Source organism: Rhea americana, unplaced genomic scaffold, assembly GCF_003343005.1.
Source record: "Rhea americana isolate MKP2758 unplaced genomic scaffold, rheAme1 scaffold_41, whole genome shotgun sequence".
Classification (NCBI taxonomy): domain Eukaryota; kingdom Metazoa; phylum Chordata; class Aves; order Rheiformes; family Rheidae; genus Rhea; species Rhea americana.
In genome coordinates this window covers 4,584,133-4,607,657 of record NW_028186546.1, presented here as the reverse complement: position 1 = coordinate 4,607,657, position 23,525 = coordinate 4,584,133, and the positions used below count along the sequence as shown (strand labels likewise).

The 23,525-nt window shown below is 38.9% G+C and overlaps 1 protein-coding gene across 1 annotated transcript; it reads left to right on the top strand.

The window, feature by feature from the left end:
* The first annotated feature begins 1,227 nt into the window (after positions 1–1,227).
* Positions 1,228–21,655, top strand: RMND5A (required for meiotic nuclear division 5 homolog A). The gene is made up of 8 exons (XM_085314687.1): positions 1,228–1,365; positions 9,108–9,242; positions 9,417–9,517; positions 14,600–14,766; positions 15,668–15,833; positions 17,171–17,273; positions 18,685–18,839; positions 20,277–21,655. The coding sequence occupies exons 1-8, from the start codon at positions 1,261–1,263 to the stop codon at positions 20,338–20,340; spliced, it is 996 nt and encodes a 331-aa protein (XP_085170813.1). The 5' UTR covers positions 1,228–1,260; the 3' UTR covers positions 20,341–21,655.
* Positions 21,656–23,525: the final 1,870 nt, after the last annotated feature.

The window sequence follows — 23,525 nt, the reverse complement described above, 5'->3', positions numbered from 1 at the left end:
AACTAACAGTATGTTAAAATACAGAATAAGAAGGGAATAGACATCGTGGAAAATGGCTGCTTTATTTCTTTTAAAGAGGAGTTTCAGGTCTTTATTTTTTATATGAAGGGTTTACATCTGGTATGTTAGGAAAGCATTTCTGGCCAGGTCTCCTACTTATATTATCCTTCAGCACAGTTGAAGACTGCTAAGTCTGTATCCCTATAGGAAAAATTGTTCATGTAGAATGAACTTTGAGGAAGACGAGGCCTTAAGAGGTAAGACTGGAAAATAGATCCTATCTGTATTTTAAAATCAAAAGCTAAGAGGAARGACTGAAATAATGCACAGAAAAATATGTTTTTCTCTGACTAAAGCCACTGAAGAGCGTTTGAGCCTCAGCATGAAGGGTGCAAATTGTCAGGCAAGGAGATGTTGTGGTCGGGGGGGCTTGTAAACCTTTTCATATTTATTATTTTGTCCACAGAGCAGATCATATAGCAGTGATAACTGGACAATAATTTAAAAACATCGTAACTTCTAGAGAGTAAGTTTTACAAGATAACAAGAAAGAGGATATTCAGATAAATTCTCTGCGGGCTACAATCATGTCCTTTATGGGCTGTTTCTGAGCTGTAAGGGAGAACTTGAAGCTCACTGGCTGAACTGCTTAGAGGTATTCCCACAGGTGGGGAAGCAAAAGTTTTGTGTGTGTCAAATTACTGGGTAGCATCAGTGGTTCTTCCGTGCAGATGGGGTATGATATAAATGGGCAGTTTGTAGGGCAGAAAGGAATCTGGCCCTCTTTAGCTCTTAATCTTGCTTTAGTTTTGTTGCATTGAAATACGATGCCGTAAAGCATCTTTATGGAACTGTCTACAAGCAAGCTGACTCTGTAGTTGGTTTAGAGACTGCTCCCCGTTATATTTTGTAAGAATTGTGCATTGCGGTATTTCTTTGAGGTCTATTTATTAATCTGCTAAATTCAAGGAAAAGATGCATGAGATTTTTGCATCAGTTTTTTAAAACTGTTATATTTGCTCAATGTTTTTTTCTACTACACTGGTTTCTTAATAGGATTAGCCATGTCCTGTACATTTGACTTCATTTAAACTGTTATTGCTCTGCATTTCTTTTCTTTTAATACCATTTTTTGTCTTTATATGTTGTTGCAAATCGCAAGATTTAATGTTATCATTTGTTTATAACCAAGTTAGTAATTTCCCTCTCTTTTTTTGTCTAGATCAAGATGGAGACTTGTCAGGGACAATTTCCCTTGTTATGACGCAGTGTTGTAAAAGAATAAAAGATACAGTTCAAAAATTGGCCTCCGATCATAAAGACATTCACAGCAGTGTTTCCCGAGTTGGAAAAGCTATTGATAAGGTATTTATATTGTGGATTTGGTTGTATTTTTTCCATGTGTTCTATGCTGTGTACTCTGCTTTATGAAATATGGAGTTATACTACATTTAATTTTAATGAAAGCTTCCCATCAACTGCAGAAAAGTAGGATTGGGAGCAGAGGTAGGACAGGTGGGTGTAAAAACTCGCTTTTAGACCCAACTGTATACTCTRTTGTTTGGGCATTTTATTATTCAGAGAGAGCATTGCTTTGTAGGTATTAGTAGACTCAGCAATAGTCTGTATTATATCAGCTTAGCAGTCTGCTTGAGTRTCAGTCTCAGTAAGAAATATTATTTCTGTATTGCATTTCTGGTTGATTGTTGGTAACAGAWGACCAAGAAGAGGCCTTCTGTACTAGAAGACAATTTTAAAACTGAGATAATTTTTGACGAAAGTAATTTKGTACATAATATTTCAGGTGCATCAGTTTTTAGGGCTTGATTTTGCAAGATGCAGAGTAAGTCCAACATCTCAAAAAATCTATTTCTGTGCTGTAACAAATAGTAAGGTAATGCAGCATTATCTTTGAGATGTTCTTTTGAGTCAGGCTCTTCTCCCTCCTCAGTGACTCAGTATTGTGATGGGTTCGTTCTTCTCTTACWAAGTAGTTCTGCGTGCAGGAGGCCTTGTACTTGGGAAGGGTGGGCACTTTTGCGTGATACTTCCATATCAGAACGTGCTTAGACTGGCAGTGTTAACGTTTGAGTTGAGGTCCGATTTATAACCTTACCAATGAAGCAACTAGTAAATATGTCTTTTTGCCTGTACAAAGACATGGACTGTTGCAGAATACTGATAAATCCTTTGGGTGTCTCATATAAACTTGGTTAGTAATGGTAATCGAAGCGTAATTTAACACTAGTATAGTGAACTAACAAAGTGCATAACGCTGCGTTATTGGGCAGAATGTTTGTGCAGTTGTTAYGATGTTTTTGCTTACATCTATGATTGACCATTGTGGGAAGCTCAGACTGTACTAATAGCACTGATACAAGCCTCACYCTTATCCGAAGCTTAAGGATGCATCTGTCTCTAATCCTTGCTACTGTATCTAAACCAATTAACTAGAGTAAAATTCCATCCTTATTACTGGCTTGAAGCCTGAAATAAATCTATATAATCTTGTCCTAAGTTTGAAACCCTCCTATTCTTCCTAAGCAGGTGGACTTCATATGAATTCATATGACCTTTCAGGTTTGACTATATATATATTTTTTTTTATCTGTAAGATAGAGCCACACTAAATCATACGTAGACAGCGTGAATATTGAATGGCAAATTGTTGGGAATATTTCTTAGAAGCCAAAAACYCAACACTTTAAAGCTTAAGAAAGCTTACACTTGAGCCTAGTCCCCACATCTCTACTTCTGTTACGTGCATAGTTTTTCTGAAGTCTTATTGCGGAGCTAGCATTTTATCTACTATTTTCCTTTTAAAAAGCATGACTATAATAGAAGCACTTATTAAATTTCAGACATTTGGTTTGGTAAAATAGTAGAAAGTGGAACAAAAATACGCTCTGTGTCTGCAGAGTGACACGCTGGGTGTTTCAGTGAGGTGTTTAAAARTGAGCAGTATGCTTACTGCTCTAGGTTCTGATTTTGGATTAGTGTTTGTAAGCTTGGAACAAGAGACCAGGAGCAGCAGGAACTGTGCAAGTCCCCAGCTGTGCTGGTAACGAAGGGCTCGTTTTGTGGAGTTCGGAGCACCCTTCGTTCCTGCCGATTTTGCTGTGGATTGAAGACAGCAGGATTTCTCTCAATCTATTTGGCATCAGTTAGAATAGTTGTCTTAAATATGAACTTTGTGTGTCTTTTTTTTTTTTTTTTTTTTACTTCTATGCAAGTAGCTTGGATTTTGCTAGTTTTCTTATTTTGTAGCATCTTAAGCTAACTACCTTGAAGTGTATCCTGACATCTCAGCCTGTTTTTCAGATAAGTACCTGTAATGTTTAAATTCAGGTGGAATTTAACACTTCGCTGGCCAGCGACGCTTGAAGGGGATCTTCCACGTGCATTTAATCCTTTCTCCTGTGCTGCTGGAAAATATGCTTAAAAGCTACCAGCAAAGCCTTTGTTGGCCTCTGAGTCCCATAACCTATTGAAGTTACCCCTCCCCCATTCCTTCCCAATAATATACTTAAGCTTAAACCAATAGAAGTAATTAAGTGTGATTGATGTAGTGAATTGATTTTCAGGGTCCTCCGGACACATCCTGAACGAAATATTTCTGCTTCCCACGTACGGCGCTCCTCAGGATGTGAAGAAGCAGCCCTTGCTTCGGTTYGCGAGCTTGGGGTTTCGTCCCTGGCACCTGTAAATCCCTATTCCAGTGCTGTTCTCATTTATTGTCTAGGTGGATTTACGTGTCTAGAGTGCTGGTTATGGTGGCCTTAGTGGTATATGCTCAGGCACAGGAAAATCTAACTCATGATTTTCTTGCCTGATTTGAGMCTGGGAAACATGCTAGTACGGATATTGTTTTTCATGTGACATGTTCATATGAGAGCTGCTGTTACATACTGAATTAACAAGCTTCCTACTTAACAAGCTTGATTGTTTTTGAACAAACTTGTGTTATCTGTCTCTTGGCAAGTTTCACGTTAAATTTTTTTCTTCCCAGTGTTAAGGAAGGGATGTACCTCTATGTCAGATTTAGTCTGGTCACCTTTCAAGTTAGGGCAGTCATTACTTACGAACTTGGGTAGGAGCCAGATTCCTCTGTCYGAGATCAGAGACTCCTTACTGTTTTTTAAAAAAGATTAAATTTGGCATCAAATATTACTGGGTATGTTAAAATCTGAAATGCCAAAACTTTATTACTTAGCAGTTACTGAAAAGTTTGTCTAATAAGTTAAACTTTTTTTTTTCCACATAGGAGTTCTACATGTATTACACACTTCCCACCTGTGAAGGTTACCCTTTCTCCCAAAGATCTTTCCCTCCTTTGAAAGGAAATGTGTGCACCCTCCATTTATTTATTTGTTTGTTTGTTTGTTTATTTATTTATTTAACTGGCATCTGCTCTGCTTCCAGAATTAATCATGTCACTGTTATTTGGCAAGTTGTTATTGTGTAGCTCGCTCAGCAGTCTTCCTGTGAATCTCTCACTCRTCTGGAATGGTTTAAGTTCATCTCAAAGCATATTTGATAGGGCTAGGAAATTGTTTCCCTCTAGTATCATCTATGTGATTAAATGTCTTCATTCAGGAAAACAAGTGGAATAAATGCTAGCTCCTTTCCATGCTTGTTACATGGAAAAACTTGTATATGAACAAACCAAAAATCTGTACTGAACATATACTGATGTCTTCTAATTATGTTGCTGTTAAAAAAAGATAGGGCTGGATAAATATGGAGTCTTTACAACTCAAGCTTTATCTTACAAACTGAAAAACCAAACAGAGAAGGTAAACAGATGTATTTTACTTCTATTTCAGGTCAGAATTCAGGGGATGAAGGAGGGGGGAGTGTACAAGTAATCTCAGTAGGGAAACTTAGGAGAAAAATTGTCCTTACTCATCTTCCTCCTTCATTATCATGTTGTTCCTAGTAACATGGAAGCTCATGTGTATGTGTCTTGAAGTTCTTTTCACATTTCAACAGTTATCAGTAATGTGCTTTACAGTGTATCATTGATATATTTAGCAYGTAATAGTCTATTTTAGTCCTAGATTTACTAGTTAAGTCCTTAAAATACTTATTTCTCTGGAGTAAGTAGTGACATTCTTGTAAGCTTAAAAACCTGAAAAGTTGATTTTGTACTTCTTAAACCCCACATGCTATCAGATAGCATACTGTTAGCATTTAGAAAGCAACGCTGAGAAATGTGTAGTCACCATCATATAATGCTTGTGTGACAGCTGCGAAATATATAAGCAAATGGCAAGCAGTAGTTTGCTCTGACATGTGACAGACAGTCACTGTGATACATGTAGTCAGTTCTTGAAACTCTTCAGGGCCCAATGAAGACAGAGTTTTTGAATCCCACATGTAGTAAAGAATTTGGAAATCATTTGTGTGTTTGAAAAAAAGTTATAGGAATGAGAATCTGGTCAAAACTGTATTGATTGGAGAGCAGATGAGGGAGGAGGAAAACAAAGAATTATTTCAGGAGGTCCCAGATCCTATTATGTGACTTGTGACTTAAAGCTACGGCACATCTAGGTTGATCAGGGTTGTTACCATCTTTTACCGTGGAATTAAAAGAAATCTTATCTACAAAGGGCTTTTGAAAATTATCTGAAGTCTTGTTTCAAATTATCTCAAGTATTTCCTTAAAAGTAATATTGAAATAATACAGGATACAAAAAACAGGGATATGCAATCTGATAAAAGCTTCAAGACTGCAATTCAAAAGTGACTATTGTAATGCCTGTTTGTTTTGGTCACACTTGGTTTGAACTAGACCCTTGCAAGTGGATGCTTTGTAGGTTTGAAATTGCTTTTCTTGGCCAGCTAGATATGTTTATTTTTGCTCTATATGAAATTATCTCTTCCCCCAAATCAATTGCTTGAAAAACAAAGTATATGCCCTGTACCACCTTACCTCCTAGTCACCAAGACAGGATTCTTAACTTGTATAACTTCCTCTAAATGAAAATGATCATTTAATAGCAGCACTGGGATTCTCTAGTATTCAAATGTTGCCCTTTGTCAGGGGCTCTGGGTGATGGGCACCGTYGGTGTGATTTTTGTTTTAAATGGTGGATATATTCCAAGACTGTTAAGTGATAGCGGTTGCTGGCAGGAGGAAACTTGCTTTGGCTTTTGGTGACTCTTGATGCAATCATACCCATGGCATATTGTCCTGTGGATTCATGGCTCATCCTCCTCTGTATACTCCTTTGGACTCCTACTGCTGTCAAATTCTGGATTTTGTATAAGGTGCAGAGGTAGATAGTTCTGCCATTTCTGTCCCCAGAATGAGTAGAAGGATGTGAAAAAGGCCTAGATTCAGCTGTAGTGGTTGATAGCTGGCCCAAAAGAATACAATTTCTTCTTCTGGAGTGTGCAAGTACTAGGAGTGGAAACTACATGAAGAATAACTTATTACTAACCTAAAAATACTCAACTTTATGATGTTGTGCCCACTCCCAAATTTAAGTAATAACAGAAGACTCAGTGTTCTTGATCCAACCTCTGGTATTTCTTTAATGTGTTGTTGATGGATTTATGTTTTCTGTTAGTGTTATTTGGAAAGTGATACCAGAATCCCCAAAGATAGCTAACCTTAAAGGCTTCAAAGGGTTGGCACAAAGAACATCATTTTGTAGTGTTCAGGCTGCTTAGGTTCTTCAAGATACAGCTAAAAGACAAGCAGCACGGCAAGGAGCTTACAGGTTAAGATACCTAAGTGCAAATTTTGTTAAACGCGAGTTTTGAATTGCAAATGGTAATAATATGAACGCTTCTCTTGCCCTGCCATCCCTGAAAGGCAGAAGAGACAATTTGCTAGCCCATGATCAGAATTTTACAGAAGACCTGATGGGAAGCGAGAAGGGAGTGGTGGGTTGAAGGTTGTTGATATGTTGAGGTGAGAAGGCTGCCCCRTACGCAGAGCAGTATGAAAGGAAGCGTGAAGATGGTTGGTGAAGGAGAGCAGTAAGTGGTGAATAAAAGGATGGTGCAGTGCAAAGCTGGGCTGAGCAGAGCGCCGGAAACGGTGAGGAGCTTAAAGAGGGCAGAGCAGCCTAAACCTGTTACATTCCCATTTGTCGTTTAGCGGATGTGTGCTCCTCTCACCGTCAGTAAGGCTGCCTCTGAAGGACTGATTCCCTCTGTCTGGGGAGATGTTGCCCTGCCTCTGTCTTCTCTAAAGCTAATCACTTKGTGCTCTTCTGATCACCTCTAGCTGGCCTAAAAAGGCAGCAGTTCAGTCCTTGACGTTGAYATCTAAAGTTTGGTTAGCTCTTCGGTATCTGTTAAAAAGGCAGTGAGGCATAACTGTGTGTGTTTGTAAGGGAGAACTGTGCAAGGCAGAAGTGACCTGTTGGTCTGAAAGTTTGAGGAGCGGRTTAGGTATGGGCTAGCTCAAGTACAGACGCTTGAACCTTCTGAGAACTGTTATCRACTCATGCTCTCAAAATGATGGGTGTGGAAGCAGCTTACTGACCCCTCTGGGCTTCCCTTGACAGATCTCTTCACATGCACCTTATAGGAAGAACTTTTCCTTTATCCTTTCAGCAAAAATAGACACAATATTCACATGTYCTGGGGAAGGAAAGCTGCTGTGATGTTGTTCTCTACCATTTTTAGTGTAAGAATATCCTTCAAACTCGACTGTGCTTCTGAGATGGGTTAATGGTAGGCTCCCAAATGTTTTTGGCAGTGTTGTGCTGCAAGTGTCTGTTGCTTGGTCTGTGTTTTGACAAAACAAAATCTGACTCTTTGGGCTCCTACTACAGGTCAGGGATGCCGCAGCTGTGATGCAAAGTGTTGATCTCGTGTAAACCCATGGCACCTCTTCAAATTTGTCCTGACGTTGATTAGCCCCTTTTGTGCTAGCAGACCCTCTACCAGGTCGGGTATTGGCTCCCCTGCCCCTTCAGTTAATACCTGATGGGCAGACAGCTGATAAAACTGTGCTGTTTGCTGTGGCTGCTTTGCCAGAAGCGTGTGTTTGTATGGGGTAGACGTTCCTGTATGCGCAGAACTGTTAATCGTGACAGAGCCGCAGCAGAAGCACTGCTTATTTCACCAAACTCTGGTTTCCAAATTTCCTTCCTGGAAGAGAGGACTGCAGTTATCAGGTGATCAGGTCATGCAGCAAGCAATGTGCTGCCTTTTAGACTTCACTCTTTCAAATACTTTCTTTAACAAAAGACAGTATTTCTTTCCATGTTGTTTTGGGCAAGGGGTGAAGGTTTTTATCCAAATTATCTTGCCTGTCCCCGATCTGCAAACATTAGCAGTTAAATATCTTGGGTTAGAATAAATGTTGCTCTCCTACTGCCAAGAGTATGTAGTGCCAAGTGTTACTAAAGCATTGTTGTGACAATATTTTTTCTTATTCCTGGAATATCTCTGTAGGCCACTGACCTAAAAATACACTGCAGTAGGATTATCGTGGGTTAGATCTGGAAAAGATCTCTCAGATCTTCAAAGCTCATCCTATTGAGGTCTTCAGAGTTTTGATTCTTCGTTGTTTTTTTGGAGGGAGGGCAGTGACATTCTTCCCCTCCATTGTTTTGTGTTCATTTTTTTTCCAGCATTGTCTTATCCCCTAGCTATGTCAAAAAGTCTCGAGTTAAAGCATTTGCTTCTAATTTTATCTACCATAGTGACAGTGATGCACCGATAGCACTATTTTGATCCTTGTGTAGGCGATCTTGTTTTCTGCTCTTTACACTTTTTGGTTTTCACATATGGAAAAAGCCTTTTCTGCAGATACTTCTTTGAAAGTGCATCATGGTCTGGAAATCCCTTTATTAGTTAACTAGATTTCTGATTTGCTGGCTGGACTTGTAATTTCTCAGTGTAATGCCTTATAGTGGACAATATTCGGACTTGAAATGAGCAAGCCCAAGGATTTCTTCTTCTGTACACAGGAGATAATGAAGCAGCTGACAGATATATTTCACTTTGAGGAGATAATTGAGGGCAAACTCAGTAATAGACAGAAAACATCAGAATGGAGACATAGGTGTCCTGCATAATTAAAGAATAATTACGTGGGGTTATTTATTCCCGCCTATTAAATGTTAATTTGTACATTTCAGAATTTTGACTCCGACATCAGCAGCGTGGGGATAGACGGGTGCTGGCAGGCTGACAGCCAGCGAATCCTCAATGAGGTAATGGTGGARCACTTTTTCCGGCAGGGGATGTTGGATGTAGCCGAGGAGCTTTGTCAGGTAACTACATAAATATGGATATTTAATGTTATCAAAAACTGGAAATTGTGCTTTGCATTAGTACCTTTTTTAATGTTAATATTCTAGGTGGAAAATTTAAAGTGTTAGAAAAACATCAATTTAAGCCCCAAATGCTCTATCRTTTGTCTAAAACACGTGACTTTGTTTTTTCAGGAATCTGGTCTATCAATAGATCAAAGTCAAAAAGAACCGTTTGTGGAGTTAAATCGAATATTGGAAGCATTAAAAGTTAGAGTTCTGAGACCTGCATTAGAGTGAGTCTGCTCAGTTTTTTGAATACTTCTAATAAATCCTTAGTTTTTCACTTTTTAAGTATTGTCTTTTGTATGTTTTGATGTATCCTCCTTTGTATTTTGAGAGAACTAGTTACTGAGTGAACTCCTCCTTTTTCCTGTTGTCCCACTCATGTGGCCTTCACCATGGGGAGCATGAAACTAAGGGTCTCTTTCTCAGAGGAAGGACTAACTTGAACCATTTGAGATGTTAATAGAAGATCTCAGGAAGAAACATCACTGAAATGGTTGTCTGCCTTGGTGGTGCTTCACCCAAGTTATAGAGCAGCATTGGTGAATCTGTTGTAAAAAGGTCCAATTCTGAAGGATAACAGGGCTTGTTAAAAGTGTTGAGTATCATCAAGTCCTTTTGACTTCACTGAGCCCAAGGATTGGTCAGAACTTGAATCAGGATCAAAGTTCTCCCTTTTCCTTAAGTTGGTTTCYCTTTTCCGAACAGATAAGAGACCACAGGGTGGGAAAAGGGAATGAAACGATAGGTGTGTACTTTGCAGGCTGCAGGTGGTGTGGAGGATGATTACCTCTGAATCAAGGTGCGGCTCTTTCCGAAGCAGGAGATGTCTCTGCGTGAGCTCTGGTTGGGAGTCTGGACTGGTAGTGAGATCTGATCGTGGGAGCTCTTCTGCGCAAATAGCTCAGTCAGTGCAAGAGTCAGTGGATAGTGCCAAATGTTCGGACAGAAACTAAATCTGGAACGAGCTGGGGCGTATTGATCAACCRTAGACCAGAACATTGTCTTGAAATTAATAAACTACTGCCATTAGAAATGTAGGGTAGAGCAGTGAACAACAAGAGATGCTGAAAAATTTTATGGGCTACCGTTTTACAATTTTCAATCRTGGATACCTAACTGTGCTGTACCATATCAGAATAGCTTTTAGTTTAGAAACAAAAAACCTCCAAATAAACCGTGATGCTATTTATTTTAGGTTGCATGAGCTTCAATGAGCTTAGCTTGATCTTGCAAGTATGAGAAAACAGAATAGCAAAATAGCTTCTTAGTGACTCTTTAAAAGTAGAAACAATGAAACAAGGCAAACCTAAAGTTTTGTTTTACTTAGTTCATACATTTGAAATATCTTGTTTGCATCATTCAGTTAAATACATTTTCATATCAACGAACATATTTTCTGTTTTAACATGAGCAAACACAGGTACAACAATTCGGAGGTCATTGGCATCTGAACTAAATGCAGTGATACCTGAAGCTTTGGTCATCATAAACTGAGTCCTGGAGGATGCCTCTGGATYATGCCAGATATGACCTAAATAGTCTTTGAATATAATTACATAGGTGGAAAGCTCAGCTGGTTTATTGCCGTGGAATTGGTTAATTGAAGGGAAGCAACATTGTCATGCCCTACATACTGCAACTGAGACAGGGTTTGTTGTCACTTACATCCCTTGTTTCTTTTAGTTCAAATAATAACACAGCCCTTGTGAAGGATGCTTCCTGTCGAATGGTAACGTGCTGTTATTAATGTCTGTCCACTTCACGTCACTAAATTCATTTTAGCTCTAACTAGCTAGGCCATATGCCTTACTCACCGCTGGTTAGTCATTTCTTGCAGTTCCTGTAAAGTGTTAAGTATTTTTCAAACAAAGGAGAAGGCACAGTCCTTTTCCAGAGGAACTTTTTATTCCAGAGACGGCTGAGCAGACAGAGACTAGGGCGTGTTGTTAGCACAGTTTGTGCGCCAGGCTCCCTCCCCAACTCACTCACGTGCTTTCGTAATGCAGCTCTCCAGTGCAAAAGCTACCCGCTTCTGTGTTTGCGTGGTGAGGAGTACAGAGGATCCTTGTGTATGGTGACCCTTCRGTGCTTATGTAAAAAACATGGTGTTAGTGACAACCAGCAAAATGTAACAAAACTTCATACGATCTGAGAGGTAAGCAGTGCCTTAAAATGCCTGGTTACTCCTCAGAATTGCTGGAACCCGTGAACTTATTTCCATGTTATTTCACAGCAGACACGAGTGTTCAGGAGGAAGGATAGAAACCATGCTGCCAGCCCCAGAAGGGGCAGCAGCTATACGAAAGGAACTTGTAAGGATGGTATCGTGCTGTTTGAATGAAAAGCTAATAAATGGGCAAAGTTGACATCATTAAATATAGCTTCAAGGGTACTTAAAAGCAGTCCCAAACTGAGTGGTTCCATGGCTAGGCTGCTGGCAGTGATGTTAAAGCAGAAAGTAGGTGTTGCACAGGAATGAATAGCTACAGCATCATGAACCGGGGAGGGAAGTACAGCAGCTTTTACCTATGCAAAACTGCAAAGTTTGAATGGAAACAGTAACCAGTRTCTCTGGCTCTGCTGGTGCTTTGCAGTTGATGCTAGGTTAAACTTACTGGAAAAAAAGCAAACACTGTAGATATCTCCTGGTCRTTGCCTTGTAAAAGGAATTGCCGGATTAATGATTTTTAAGGAAGATTTTCAGTGCCCTGCATTTGTCCTGCAAACGGTGATGGAAAGAAGTTCGTATTAATATCAGATCAAAAAAAGAAAGAGATAACAGTAGGATTTTCAGATTTTCTTACTATTTCAAATTCCAACACTTACAAAAAAGAAAACCATTATGGCCTGTTGCACAAAATTTAATTTTGAGGTATAGTATTTGTATGTTCAGCTTTACTTTGCTAGCTTACTCTTACTTTGCTAAGCTAGATGCTTAGCCTAGGCCTTCACACCAAGCAGACTTCTGTACGGATTTCTGTACATCCTCAGCATCCTGTTAACGTCTGGTGACTCTTCTCATTTGGATTTGGCAGTGGGGAGGGAAATGCATAGGTTCTTGTGGGTGGATTCTGACTCTTTTGAGCCCAGGTGGGCCTCTGCGTGAGGGTGTGGTGAGAATGACTTGTAGGTTTAAAGCTTTTGATGGTAACTGGTAACTGATGTTTCCTTCCTATATCTTCACAGTTACTATCACAGCAGTGAGGTGGACGGATCCTGCTATTTGCTGGGATCTCTGGGATGTGATTTAAACTTCATCTAATCTTTTGTTAGGCTTTATGAAAGTAATTTTAACTAAATCCTGAACGAGAGCTAGAGGAGTTCTGTGGTTTGGCTGATGTACTCTAAGAATTCATACGGATGTGAGTTGTGAAAGTGAAAAAGGTCAGGAAGTACTGTTTTTAAAGGAGGTAGGAAGACAGGGGGTGTGATTATTAATGATTTGAGACTGTGGTAGAGTAGTGTGTTGGTTGAATATTAAGTTAGTTAAACATCATTTGTTGCTTTTTGCCTTTCTGTTAGAAATCTTTTGAACAGGAACAGAATGTCCTAGACCAAACACCTCGGGCCTTGGTCCTGTGGTTGCTTTCTTCTGATACAATCTGTGCTGCCACTCAAAGAGCTAAAAATGGAAAGTCTGGCTAAAAGCTAATTTGGAAAAATAGACTCAATCTCAGCCAGATGAAGTATCTTGCCATGTGGTCACATGGTTGTGAATATTGGCAGGGAAAGGATGGGAGGCTCTTTTGATGCCTCCCTGTTGACGCAGTAGATTAATATCTCATTAGCGTGACTGTGGGACTTCAACCTCAAACTGATGTTAGTCTTACAGTTTACTGATAATGGGTTTTCTTTCAGCATCTTACTGGTCTGTGGCTGTTAATTGCAGGCTTTTCTTTTCTTTTTCTTTCTTTTTCTTTCTTTTTCAGGAGTGAGCTTTATTGCAAGTAAGCTAGGTGTAAGCCATGGATGCTAATCACAAAAATACGTGATTAGGGAGTATACCCTTTCCTCCTGGTGGAAATAACAGTGATGGCGGTCTTCTGAGCCTGCTAATCTGGGACTGCTTGAAATTAGGGACRTTAGGGCTTGTTCTTCATCCAAAGGCTGTGTGTTTCACCCTTTCTCACTGAACGGTTACTGCTGTTATTACAAAGCCTTACCAGTAAAGTCAAACTTGTGATACTTTCACTGCAACAAACTGAAAACAGACACTTGCTTGTTCAGTGGTACATCTTGACACAGAAGGCCAACTTTCATTGGAAGCTTTACCTGTACTGTAAGAATGCTCAATTTCCTTATTTTAGTATTGTGCAGAAAAGAACAGAAGCTTCACTTACTCTTTCTTTTTAAGAACTAGAGACCACCTCATTTCCCTGTTGAAAAACSAAAGGCTCCTCTTTGCTTAATGGGGCCCCTGCAGTGAAAACAGTATAACTAATTAATGCTGATGAGAAACAGATGTGACTGAACAGCACTGGAACCTGAGGTTCTTAAAAGTATTGGATTGATGTAAGCCTCATGGTATTTAATCTAAAAAGAAAAAGAAAAGAGATGGATAAAATGTAAATAATAAAAACATTTGTAGGAAATGTATTAAAATTCCAATTGATTTTACTTGGTGCAAGTTTAAGCATCCTTAKATGCTATTTGGAAGCCTAACGTTAGTGTGGTGAATGAGACCCAAGTTGAAAATAACACAGAAGGCAAAGTTGTAGCAGGGCGAAGTATAGTGTTTAAACTGATTTCCCTTGCCCTCRCCCCCAGCATAAGGTCCTGATAGTATTTTTCTCTGAGGCCTTCATAAATGTATTTCCCCTCTCCAGGGCAATGTGCACACATATGTAAACATAGTGGCTTAGTAGAGAATGTTTTGGGAAGGAGGAAGTTGAAAAATACGTTTTTATAGGCTTGATCAAACCTGTTTAACGTCTCGGCTGAAGACTCTCTGTAATTSTTAAAGATATTAATCCAAATACAGCAATTAGATTTCAACTATTTGTACTTTATGTTGTACCTAATTCAGCGCTGCTTTCCTGTCCCYGAGTGTTGAATTCTGGCGCTGAATTCAGCAGCACCAGAAATGKCATCGTTCACACGTTCTGCATGCGTGAAGCTCAGTTGCCTGTAAAGAGACTTACCATTTTCTGTGCTCCTTTGGGAGTCATGCAAGTTCAGGGCCMAGTCATATTCTTGCACAGTTCTCCTTGAAGTAGCTGTTGTGTAATTATAACAATTACTTCGTGTTGCGTAGGTTGACATTTGATTRTTCTCTTTTGTGTCCCTTTGTATCTCTTCATTTCTTTCAGGTGGGCGGTATCCAACAGAGAAATGCTTATGGCACAGAATAGTTCGTTGGAGTTTAAGCTGCACAGATTATATTTCATTAGTTTATTGATGGGTGGAACGGCAAATCAAAGGGAAGCACTTCAGTATGCGAAAAATTTCCAGCCATTTGCCCTAAATCATCAGAAAGGTGAGTATGGGTTTGGTTATTTTAAGAGGAGCAAAGTACCGAGATGTGGCATGTGGTAGTAAAACGTAAATCATAATCAAAACATGTTTGTCTCATCCATTATTTTAATTTCATCAGAGGCTTTGTATTTACGTATTTAACATGTATAGTTTTGAATCCTTACAGTTTGAATTAACTCCTTGTTTTTAAAGAGGACACAAAAAGTTTTATTTTAATTTATCTGCGAGTTGGATGATTTTAAGGTTTTTAGCTCTTTAAGTGATTATTTGGATTACAGCTACCATTGTCTTGCTGCCAGGATAAAGTGTTAAAAATTCACAGAAATATTCTTGGAATAGACATCTGCTGTTTTCTGCTGTGTGGGGTCATAGAAAGAGAACTGAAACTTTTGAAAAGTGGGAATTTGCGAGTTAAGCAAACCATCCTAGAAAAGCCTAGTTTAGTGTACTGTGTCTGTCAGAAGGTACAAAAACGCTACTTTAGAATTTGTCAATAATCCCTCCTTTAGCCTCTTTCTGGATCTTGCCATCTGCTGAAAGGGAAGACGCGCGTTGTTTTTCTTTTCTGTAGTGGGTATTGTTTGTTAAAAAGGCTCTATCTCAAAGCCTGTAGGCCATTGAAAGTAGTTTACTGTTTAAAACAAATTAAGAGGCACCATGCAGGTGCTTGTAGAGGGGCAGAAACCCCCCAGTTCAGACACAGAGGACTGGAGCTGTCGCAGTGGTCGACATCTGCTCCGAGATGGCTCTGGCYCTGTTTAGCAGAGGGGCAGGGATATGTAATTACGGCTTTGGTGCCTGTTCCACTTCTGCTTGTTTTCCATGTAAAAGCTGGAAGCGTAGATGCTGGCTTTCGTTTATGGTAGAAAATAAATAACCAACTGTTTGTGGSTCCCTCACAGATATTCAGGTTTTGATGGGCAGCCTGGTGTACCTGCGGCAAGGCATAGAGAACTCCCCCTACGTTCATCTATTAGATGCAAATCAGTGGGCGGACATCTGCGACATCTTTACAAGAGATGCCTGTGCTCTTCTGGGTCTCTCAGTTGAATCACCCCTCAGTGTTAGGTATGCTCATTTCTGCTTGTTTTTTTTTTTAAAAAACAAAACAAAAAAAACGGGTATATAGTGCTCTGGTTCCTCTTTCCTCTTGAGGACAAAAGAGAACTTTTGAGAAGCAGCCTCATCGAGCTTGCATCAAGCAAAGCGTATGGTAGCCAATACCTCTAGTGAGATCTGCAAAGCTTAGAAATTGGGGGTTCTGGTGTGCCATGCGCTGTCCTGTACCCTCTCAGCTCAAGAGAAAGAATTTGGCTTCTGTAGTTTAGACATCAGTACGAAAGATGAGGGTGGCGATCAACCATTTATTGCTACATCCGATGTGAAAAACCTGTCCCTGTAAAAACTGAAACACTAACCATGATTCTGCTGGCACTTGATCATCTCTGTTTTTAATCTGTACTTACTACTTTACCTCTCTTCTACTTAGAAGAATGTTTAGAAACAGTTGTAATGTGATTTCAGCTGCTAAAATTTCCAAATTGTTTGCTGAATCTCATTTGCAAAAAAAGAGGTGCTTTGAAGGCCAGCAGATCTGACAAAATCTGTTGGAGGCTGTTACAAATGTGAAGAAAAATCCAATCTAATCTCCTTCTAGCCTTCCTGAAGATAATGTAGATTAGCCTTTTGATGCCAAGTCCCCGGATATACTTGTCCGATGTTCTAATTTTCATTTTAGACATTGGATAGAAAATAAATGGTGTGTTTCTTCCTAGGCTAGATTTGGTACTTAGCAGAAGTTTCACTACCTTTTCTTGATTTTCCATTTGCATATTACTATTCTTAGATGTCTCTGCTTAGTTTACAGCTCTTTAAAAGTGTCAAACCTTCAGCTRTTTGCATCACTATCGTAAAATACAACAGAGGCAACAAAAGGGGCACTTGCAGATTAATCTGTCTTCCTGGAATAAATGTTATCAGCTTCAGTTTGACAGTTTAATAGATGTCCAGAACTTTTAGCTCTGATTTTTAGTTTTATCTTTTTCCTGCCTCCGTCAAATTAATAGGCACCCTTTACATTTTAATTGCGCATGCACTGACTGTAATCCTGCAGATCTCAGTGCAGCTGGCCAAGAGATTTTCAGTGAAGTGGAAAAATCCCTCCTATTGATATTTGGGTKGGTTGGATGTTTGGTTTGGGCCCAGATAATTTGCCCCAAAACTCTTGCTTGTTATACTGAAGGAGGCAAAGAGTTTGTTCAGCCTTACTGGCAGTGTAGAAGTACAGACAAGAACAAAATGAAGTCATACAACACTCTTTTATCCCACATAACCTTTAAAGTAGAAATGTGAAAAATATTTGTTTCATAATAGGTACCTTATGTTGACATTTCTTTGTTCTGCAGTTTTTCAGCAGGTTGTGTAGCATTACCAGCTCTAATTAATATCAAGGCTGTTATTGAGCAGAGGCAGTGCACAGGTGTTTGGAACCAGAAGGATGAACTACCGGTGAGTTGATGCTCAGCTATTGCAGGGCAGATTTTTAACAGTGAACATTACTTTCAAATTTCTTTTGTGCTGAATGTGTAAAAGATGTTCCTATATAAGTGGAAAGGGAATGCACCTCATTCAGAAACATTAATTTCCTTCAGCTAGGCTTGAGCTCTGTCCACAGGTTGTTCTGCATTGCTGCTTTATTAGGGAGATATGAGGTGAGGAGTAGTAGTACTATATCTGGGGACATGAGATCCRTGTCCCCAGAGACATGATTGAAATCTAGTGTGTTATGCTTCCAGAACAACTCATAGTGAAATCTTAGTTTCTCTTTATGGCTCTTAGCAGGTGTGTGCACCTATTCAATGGTCTGCTTTTGATTTAGAAAGAAAATATCGTGTCAGACTGGACACAAACTGAGTTACCTCTTTGCATTTGGAAGAGATCCATACATAGCTTCAATGCATGTCTTACGATTCATTCAGCTATATATATATATATATATATATGTATATATGTGTGTGTGTGTRTRTATATATATATATGTATATATTTAGTAGCGTGTGTGGAATATGCAAGGGTGACTGGTTCGTATTGTAGTATTCAGACAGGGATGATTTGCTAGGAAGTGTCTAGGAAAGGCATGCTGTCAAATGCAGTTTGGTGGCTTCTTGCATATTCTAAACTGAGCAGTCTCTAGTGCGTATCGGAATGGGAAGCCCTGTTTTCATCATATGCATGAAGATAGAGGGGTTGAGTAGCCCAAAGAGGTTAACTTACCAGATTTTGTCAGAGGTTATGTCTGTCAGAACTGAAGCCTGGTCAGAGCCAGTAGTAGCTTCAGGTACAGGAGCTGTGATTTTTGCAGTTCTCAATGCTTTCAAACAGTTCTGATTACTGGTAGCATTTTTGCTGTACCAGGGTTTTCTGCAGTACCGAAAAGAAATGATTCAGATACAAGTCACATCAACAATAATGAAGTGTAGGTGTTGAGAGAGTCTTTCAAGAATCTGTAGAACATGTGTGTTACATACCYAAGTTGTAGGGGTGTGTGTTTGTTTTAATGGATGCATTCTAGCATCCAAACACCCTAGTCCRCTCTGGAAATCACTGTCTAGAAAATATGGAAAGTCTTGCTGGGTCATCAGCTCAGAATTTTGGCAGAGCACAAGTCTGCACTAAAATATAAATTTGTCTCTTAGCAGGATACTGAGCTTTGTCAGGGTGGGGAGAAACAACACAAATTACCATTTTAAGATCACAATTAAGTATTTTTGGCTGGAAACTGGCAGACATCAACACAATGGATTTTCCTGTCTTCACAACTGAATTGTGAAATCCATTAAWTAAGGGCAATGACCTAGAGGGATAATTGTCTGGAAATGTAGTTTCACAAGATAAATGGTTATCTTAATTTCTTTCACAGATTGAAGTGGACCTCGGTAAAAAGTGCTGGTATCATTCAATATTTGCCTGCCCCATTCTTCGTCAGCAAACAACAGATAATAATCCACCTATGAAATTAGTCTGCGGTCATATTATATCAAGAGATGCTTTGAATAAAATGTTTAATGGCAGCAAGTAAGTATCATTCTTGTATTTCAAGGAAAATATAGACAAGGACAAGTCTTAAGCCTAGGAGCCTAAGTGTTTGGGGAAAGCTGAATCCGTAATTAAATAATTGGTGCAAGCTGGTTAATCTTAGAGCATGACTTTGAAGACAGATAGCAGGGATGGTGTGCTGGAGAATAGCATAATAAACCCTCTGATTTTATCGAAAGTGACGTTATGCGAAGGAATGCAATGAGCAGAGTAATTTTCCAAGCTGTAAGTACCATTGTATTGTCACAAATTCACAATGGGCTTTTACACACGCTTTTCTGTTGGGAGCATGATTAGTAATGCATGAAACACTTCTTTTTTTAAAAACAAACAAACAAACAAAAAACCCTCTGGGGAAATATGGCTTGTAGTTGAGCAAGTAGCTGAATTATTGTTGTGGAAATGCTCCTCACTTGGATATTAGTGGGGTGCCTACAGGCCTTAGGGAAGGAGGAATGTGAGAGAAAGAGCTGTATAAGTTTCTTTCAGGAAGAACCGTTGGTAATTTGAATTGAATATATGCAGCCTCTGTGGTGTTTGTCAGCTTAATTTAGAAATATAAGTTGTTTTATGAAATCTAGGGGGGAAATGATAACAGGAAAAATGTTGAGTGATGTTTACATCATCTGTCATGTCAGAAAAAAAAAATAAAGGTATGCTTTCATGGGTAACTTAGCTACTTTAACCAGTGTAAACCTACTGGCTGTTTACAAAGACGTTATTCCTTTCCTTGATCGCTCGCTCCGGATGCTTGCATTGAGCAGCTCTAGCCACAGCACAGCTTTGATAGACTTAACTCAGAGGGGTAAAAAGTCCAGACTTACGCAGGTGGAGGAAAAAAGGATCAATGCTAGAAGAAACGTTGTAAGCAAGGGGGAATGTACAGATGGGGACAGCAGCGGGAGGCCAGGCTGCCSCATTTAGGTCTAGCCTGCAGGAGTTGGTCTAGGTGAGTTTTACAASTGCAGCATTTTGGGAAGAAGAGAGTAAAACTCACAGGATGTTAATGAAGTCGAAGGAAAGCTACCAGCTTGTTTAAAATGAGCACAGTACAACAAGATAAGCCCGAAGGTTAACTGTGGAGACTAATTTCTCGGTATGTAGTGATGCAGGGGTATGTGGGTGAAAGCTAGAAGATAATACAGTCAGGGAAAAGAAGTGTGGTTAGGGCCTCTTTCAGCTAAAAGCTGCCTTTTAATGGAGCCAGGTAAAGCATTAGGTGCTTTAGAGCACCTTCGTTTCACACTACAGGCAGAAAAGGGAAGTTTGTAGTGTTTGTCACTACAAACTTGATACTTCTGTAATGGATGAAAAAACTCGGCGCTCGGTAGTCTGCACAGTGCGAAGTCTCTGGAAAGCGCGCTGCTGCTGGGCTTTTGCATCAACGCAATTCTAACACGTTGCCTTTGTCCCCAGATTAAAATGCCCCTATTGTCCGATGGAGCAGAGTCCTGGAGATGCCAAACAGATATTTTTCTGAAGAGAAGTTTCATTATGCAGTTTGTAAGTGACACTCTGAATTTCAGGTGCATTTCAGGAGAATTAAAACACACTTGTTCCATTTTATGCAGCAGACTGAGGACTCCTATGTTTGTATAAGCTAATGCTACAGAAACTTTGCCAACATTTAGTATATATGTACCAAGTGGAAATGCTACAGAAATATTATTACCATAGGGCTTTACTATACTCTTGGTCTCCATACCTGATCAAGTTACTACACCAGCAGTTGTCATTCAATGCAGGTTTTTGTACTTAATTATATGGTGACTTTTTACTTTTTAAAAGCAGAAATTGATCACCCCCATATGTTTAATATTCTTCCCGCTATTATTCTATCATTCTATTGATAACTGTCACCTTAGAGAATGTTTGTGGAAAAAGTTTTATTTCCTGTAATGTGTACATAATTAAAAGTAAATACTTCAGAAAAAAAGTTTGATAAATTGAATAGTGGTTATAGAACTAATTTGTATTTTTTTCGCTGAAAAAGCTGTGATATATTCTGAGTTTTACTTTCAAACATTTTTTCAACTTTTACATAGATTTCAAAGTAAATGTGCATATATATAAAATATATAAAATATATAGCCCCAAGGGGCTAGCTGTTAAAATCCATCACTAATTTATAAGGGTGGTGTGTGGATAAATTACTACTGGAACAGAGTGGGAATAGGGAATCCTGTTCGTTTGGTTTCACGATCAAGAAATGTTTGTGTAAGAATATTCAATAAAATGCAATTCTGAAGTGGAAATGCTTTTAGTCGATGACATTTGCTCTTGGGCCTTTGTAGTCATGTTCTTTGAACTTTGTGTTCAAGATTAGGCTATAAATGTCATGTTGCTGTATAGTTTAATAGTCATTATAGTGTACTATTTATAAACAGTTATCAAAGCCAAATAAATTGTAGAAGTATTCATTGTTAAATGGGAGTAAAGCATGCTCTGATGCAATCTACTGATCACGACTCTGCACTTTGCAGATTTGGGCCCTACGTCGTTATATTAGAAGGTAGCAAACTTTCTGTAGCTTGAGAACACTTTGCTTCTAGCCTTGTTTTTGTAGTAGACTATTACTGCCATTGCCACTTTTTTCTGCTAAATTTGTCATATTGTTGACTAGATAAATTTGTACTCATAAACCAGATGTAGATTATGGCAGTTTAAGTCTTTTCTAGTGTGCATATATTTGTATTTATTGCACTGTCCTATAGTAGGGCAAGCAGCCATAAGGCATGCAAAGCTACATGTAAAATATATATTTCTGTATTGTGTAGTAAAAACAAACAAACAAACRAAAAACCCMAAAAAACAAAAAAACAACCCCAAACTTAAATGGTTGAATACTGACACACTGGTTGAATGCACTAGCACAACGCACTACAGAGAAGAACGTCTTTGAGAAATCTGCACCTTTTGAATTTGTTTATCGCCTGTCTTGGGAGACTGACTTGGACTCTGCTGGATCAGTGACGATGCACAACCTTAAAGAGACGCTAAGAGGAACAAACCGAGGCRTACAAATTTTAAACTTTAAATGTTTGATATATGTGGAAACAAAAACAGGTGTGTGACTTTCTGCAAAACTTAAGTTGTATTCACACTGAGTTCAGAACAGCTGGGCTACCAAGTGATAAAATCAACAATAAACGGGTGAGGAGATTATTTTTCATGCAGGTTTTATAGTCTTGCTGAAATTACTTTTTATTGTTTCTTTTGGAATTGCTTAATGCTTTGATTTTAAATGAAATGGCGTATGGATTATTAAAAAAATGCTTAATTGTAAATGCTGCATCTCCCTCTGACATACTGCTCGTATGTTGGCATTGATGTGAATGCTGGTTAATGGTGATAGTGCCCTTAACACAAMTGCTTGGTATACAAAAGTAGTGCCAGTATTAAAAGGCAATAAGCTAAAAATTCAACTTAGATACTAGAACCTTTCTAATACAGAGTGTCTTGTTTTTAAATGATGCAAATATAGATACATAACTAACTCACAAACACAGCTGTTGCCACCAGATAATTTCCAAGCTGCCTGTATGTTTACTTAAAAGTAATTGCTTGCACTTTTGAGACTCCACCAACAGATGATGCTAGCAGTTTAAMCTAGAATGCTTGCAAGCTTCAAGTAATGGGATGTTGTGCTGGGCATCTGTGAAACCCTGTCTAGATTTTGATTGCTGCAGTTGTTCTGTTTCACCTTTGTGGTGATGTGTGGTGTCTCCTCCGAATGCCTGATACACCTCTGGTGACTTGAGAAAGTGCTTGTACAAGGGAAAGCAAGTAATAATATATAGTTTTAGTGTCTAAAATGTAATAGCAGTTGATATGTGTACATTTTCTCTATGCAGTTTGGGGACATCCATGGTAGAAAAGTGTTAATGGATGTTTATAAATGTGATTTCTATAGCAATGGCTTGATAATAGTGTTAGTTCTGTGTCCACTGGTGGACTGAGTTTTAATGTTCATTTTTGTGTGTTGTCTTATATCACAATAGATTTGCTATTTGTTCTTCTCGGGTTTTAAGTCTGAGCTGTAATATAAAACATAATTAGATCTTAAAAACAGATATTAGGAAATKAAAATAGTGCAGAGTCTTCTTGACCTTAAGTGGTCGTTAAGAGTTATTGACCGCAAAGCTGATGCTCTTACCCTCCTGTTCAGTGCTCTTAGTACTCACCTGYGTTGTGAAGTATTTTGAAAAAAAGGAGACTTTCCTGCAGTGACATCAGCTCTAAAAATTGCAACTAGAGATGGTTGAGCAAATAATACTGCCTACTAAAACCAGTGCATTTCCCTCAGGAAGTACTGTATTAATTTCAGTCTTCTATCCATAAGCCAAGCTGCTAGTTGTTGTGTATAGAAGCTGCAGTAAAAGCTCGGTATTAGAAGTAATGAGTTAGAGCTTTTGATCTCTGTTAACTTAAACTTCCCTCCTTCCTGTCTCTTCCATTCTTTCTTCCTAACATTTTACAGGGTGGCTACTGCTAAAATTTGCAGGTTTCAGGTATTTATGACTATTTAGAGCCAAGTTGCCAGCTTTAGCAGAGGAAATTTGGGTTAGATCTTCCTTGCAAGGTTGGTTTGTCTAATGCAAAATACTGCTTTCTTTTCTGTGCAGAGTTTATTTATTTATTTTTTTCTTGTGTGTGTGATCTTCC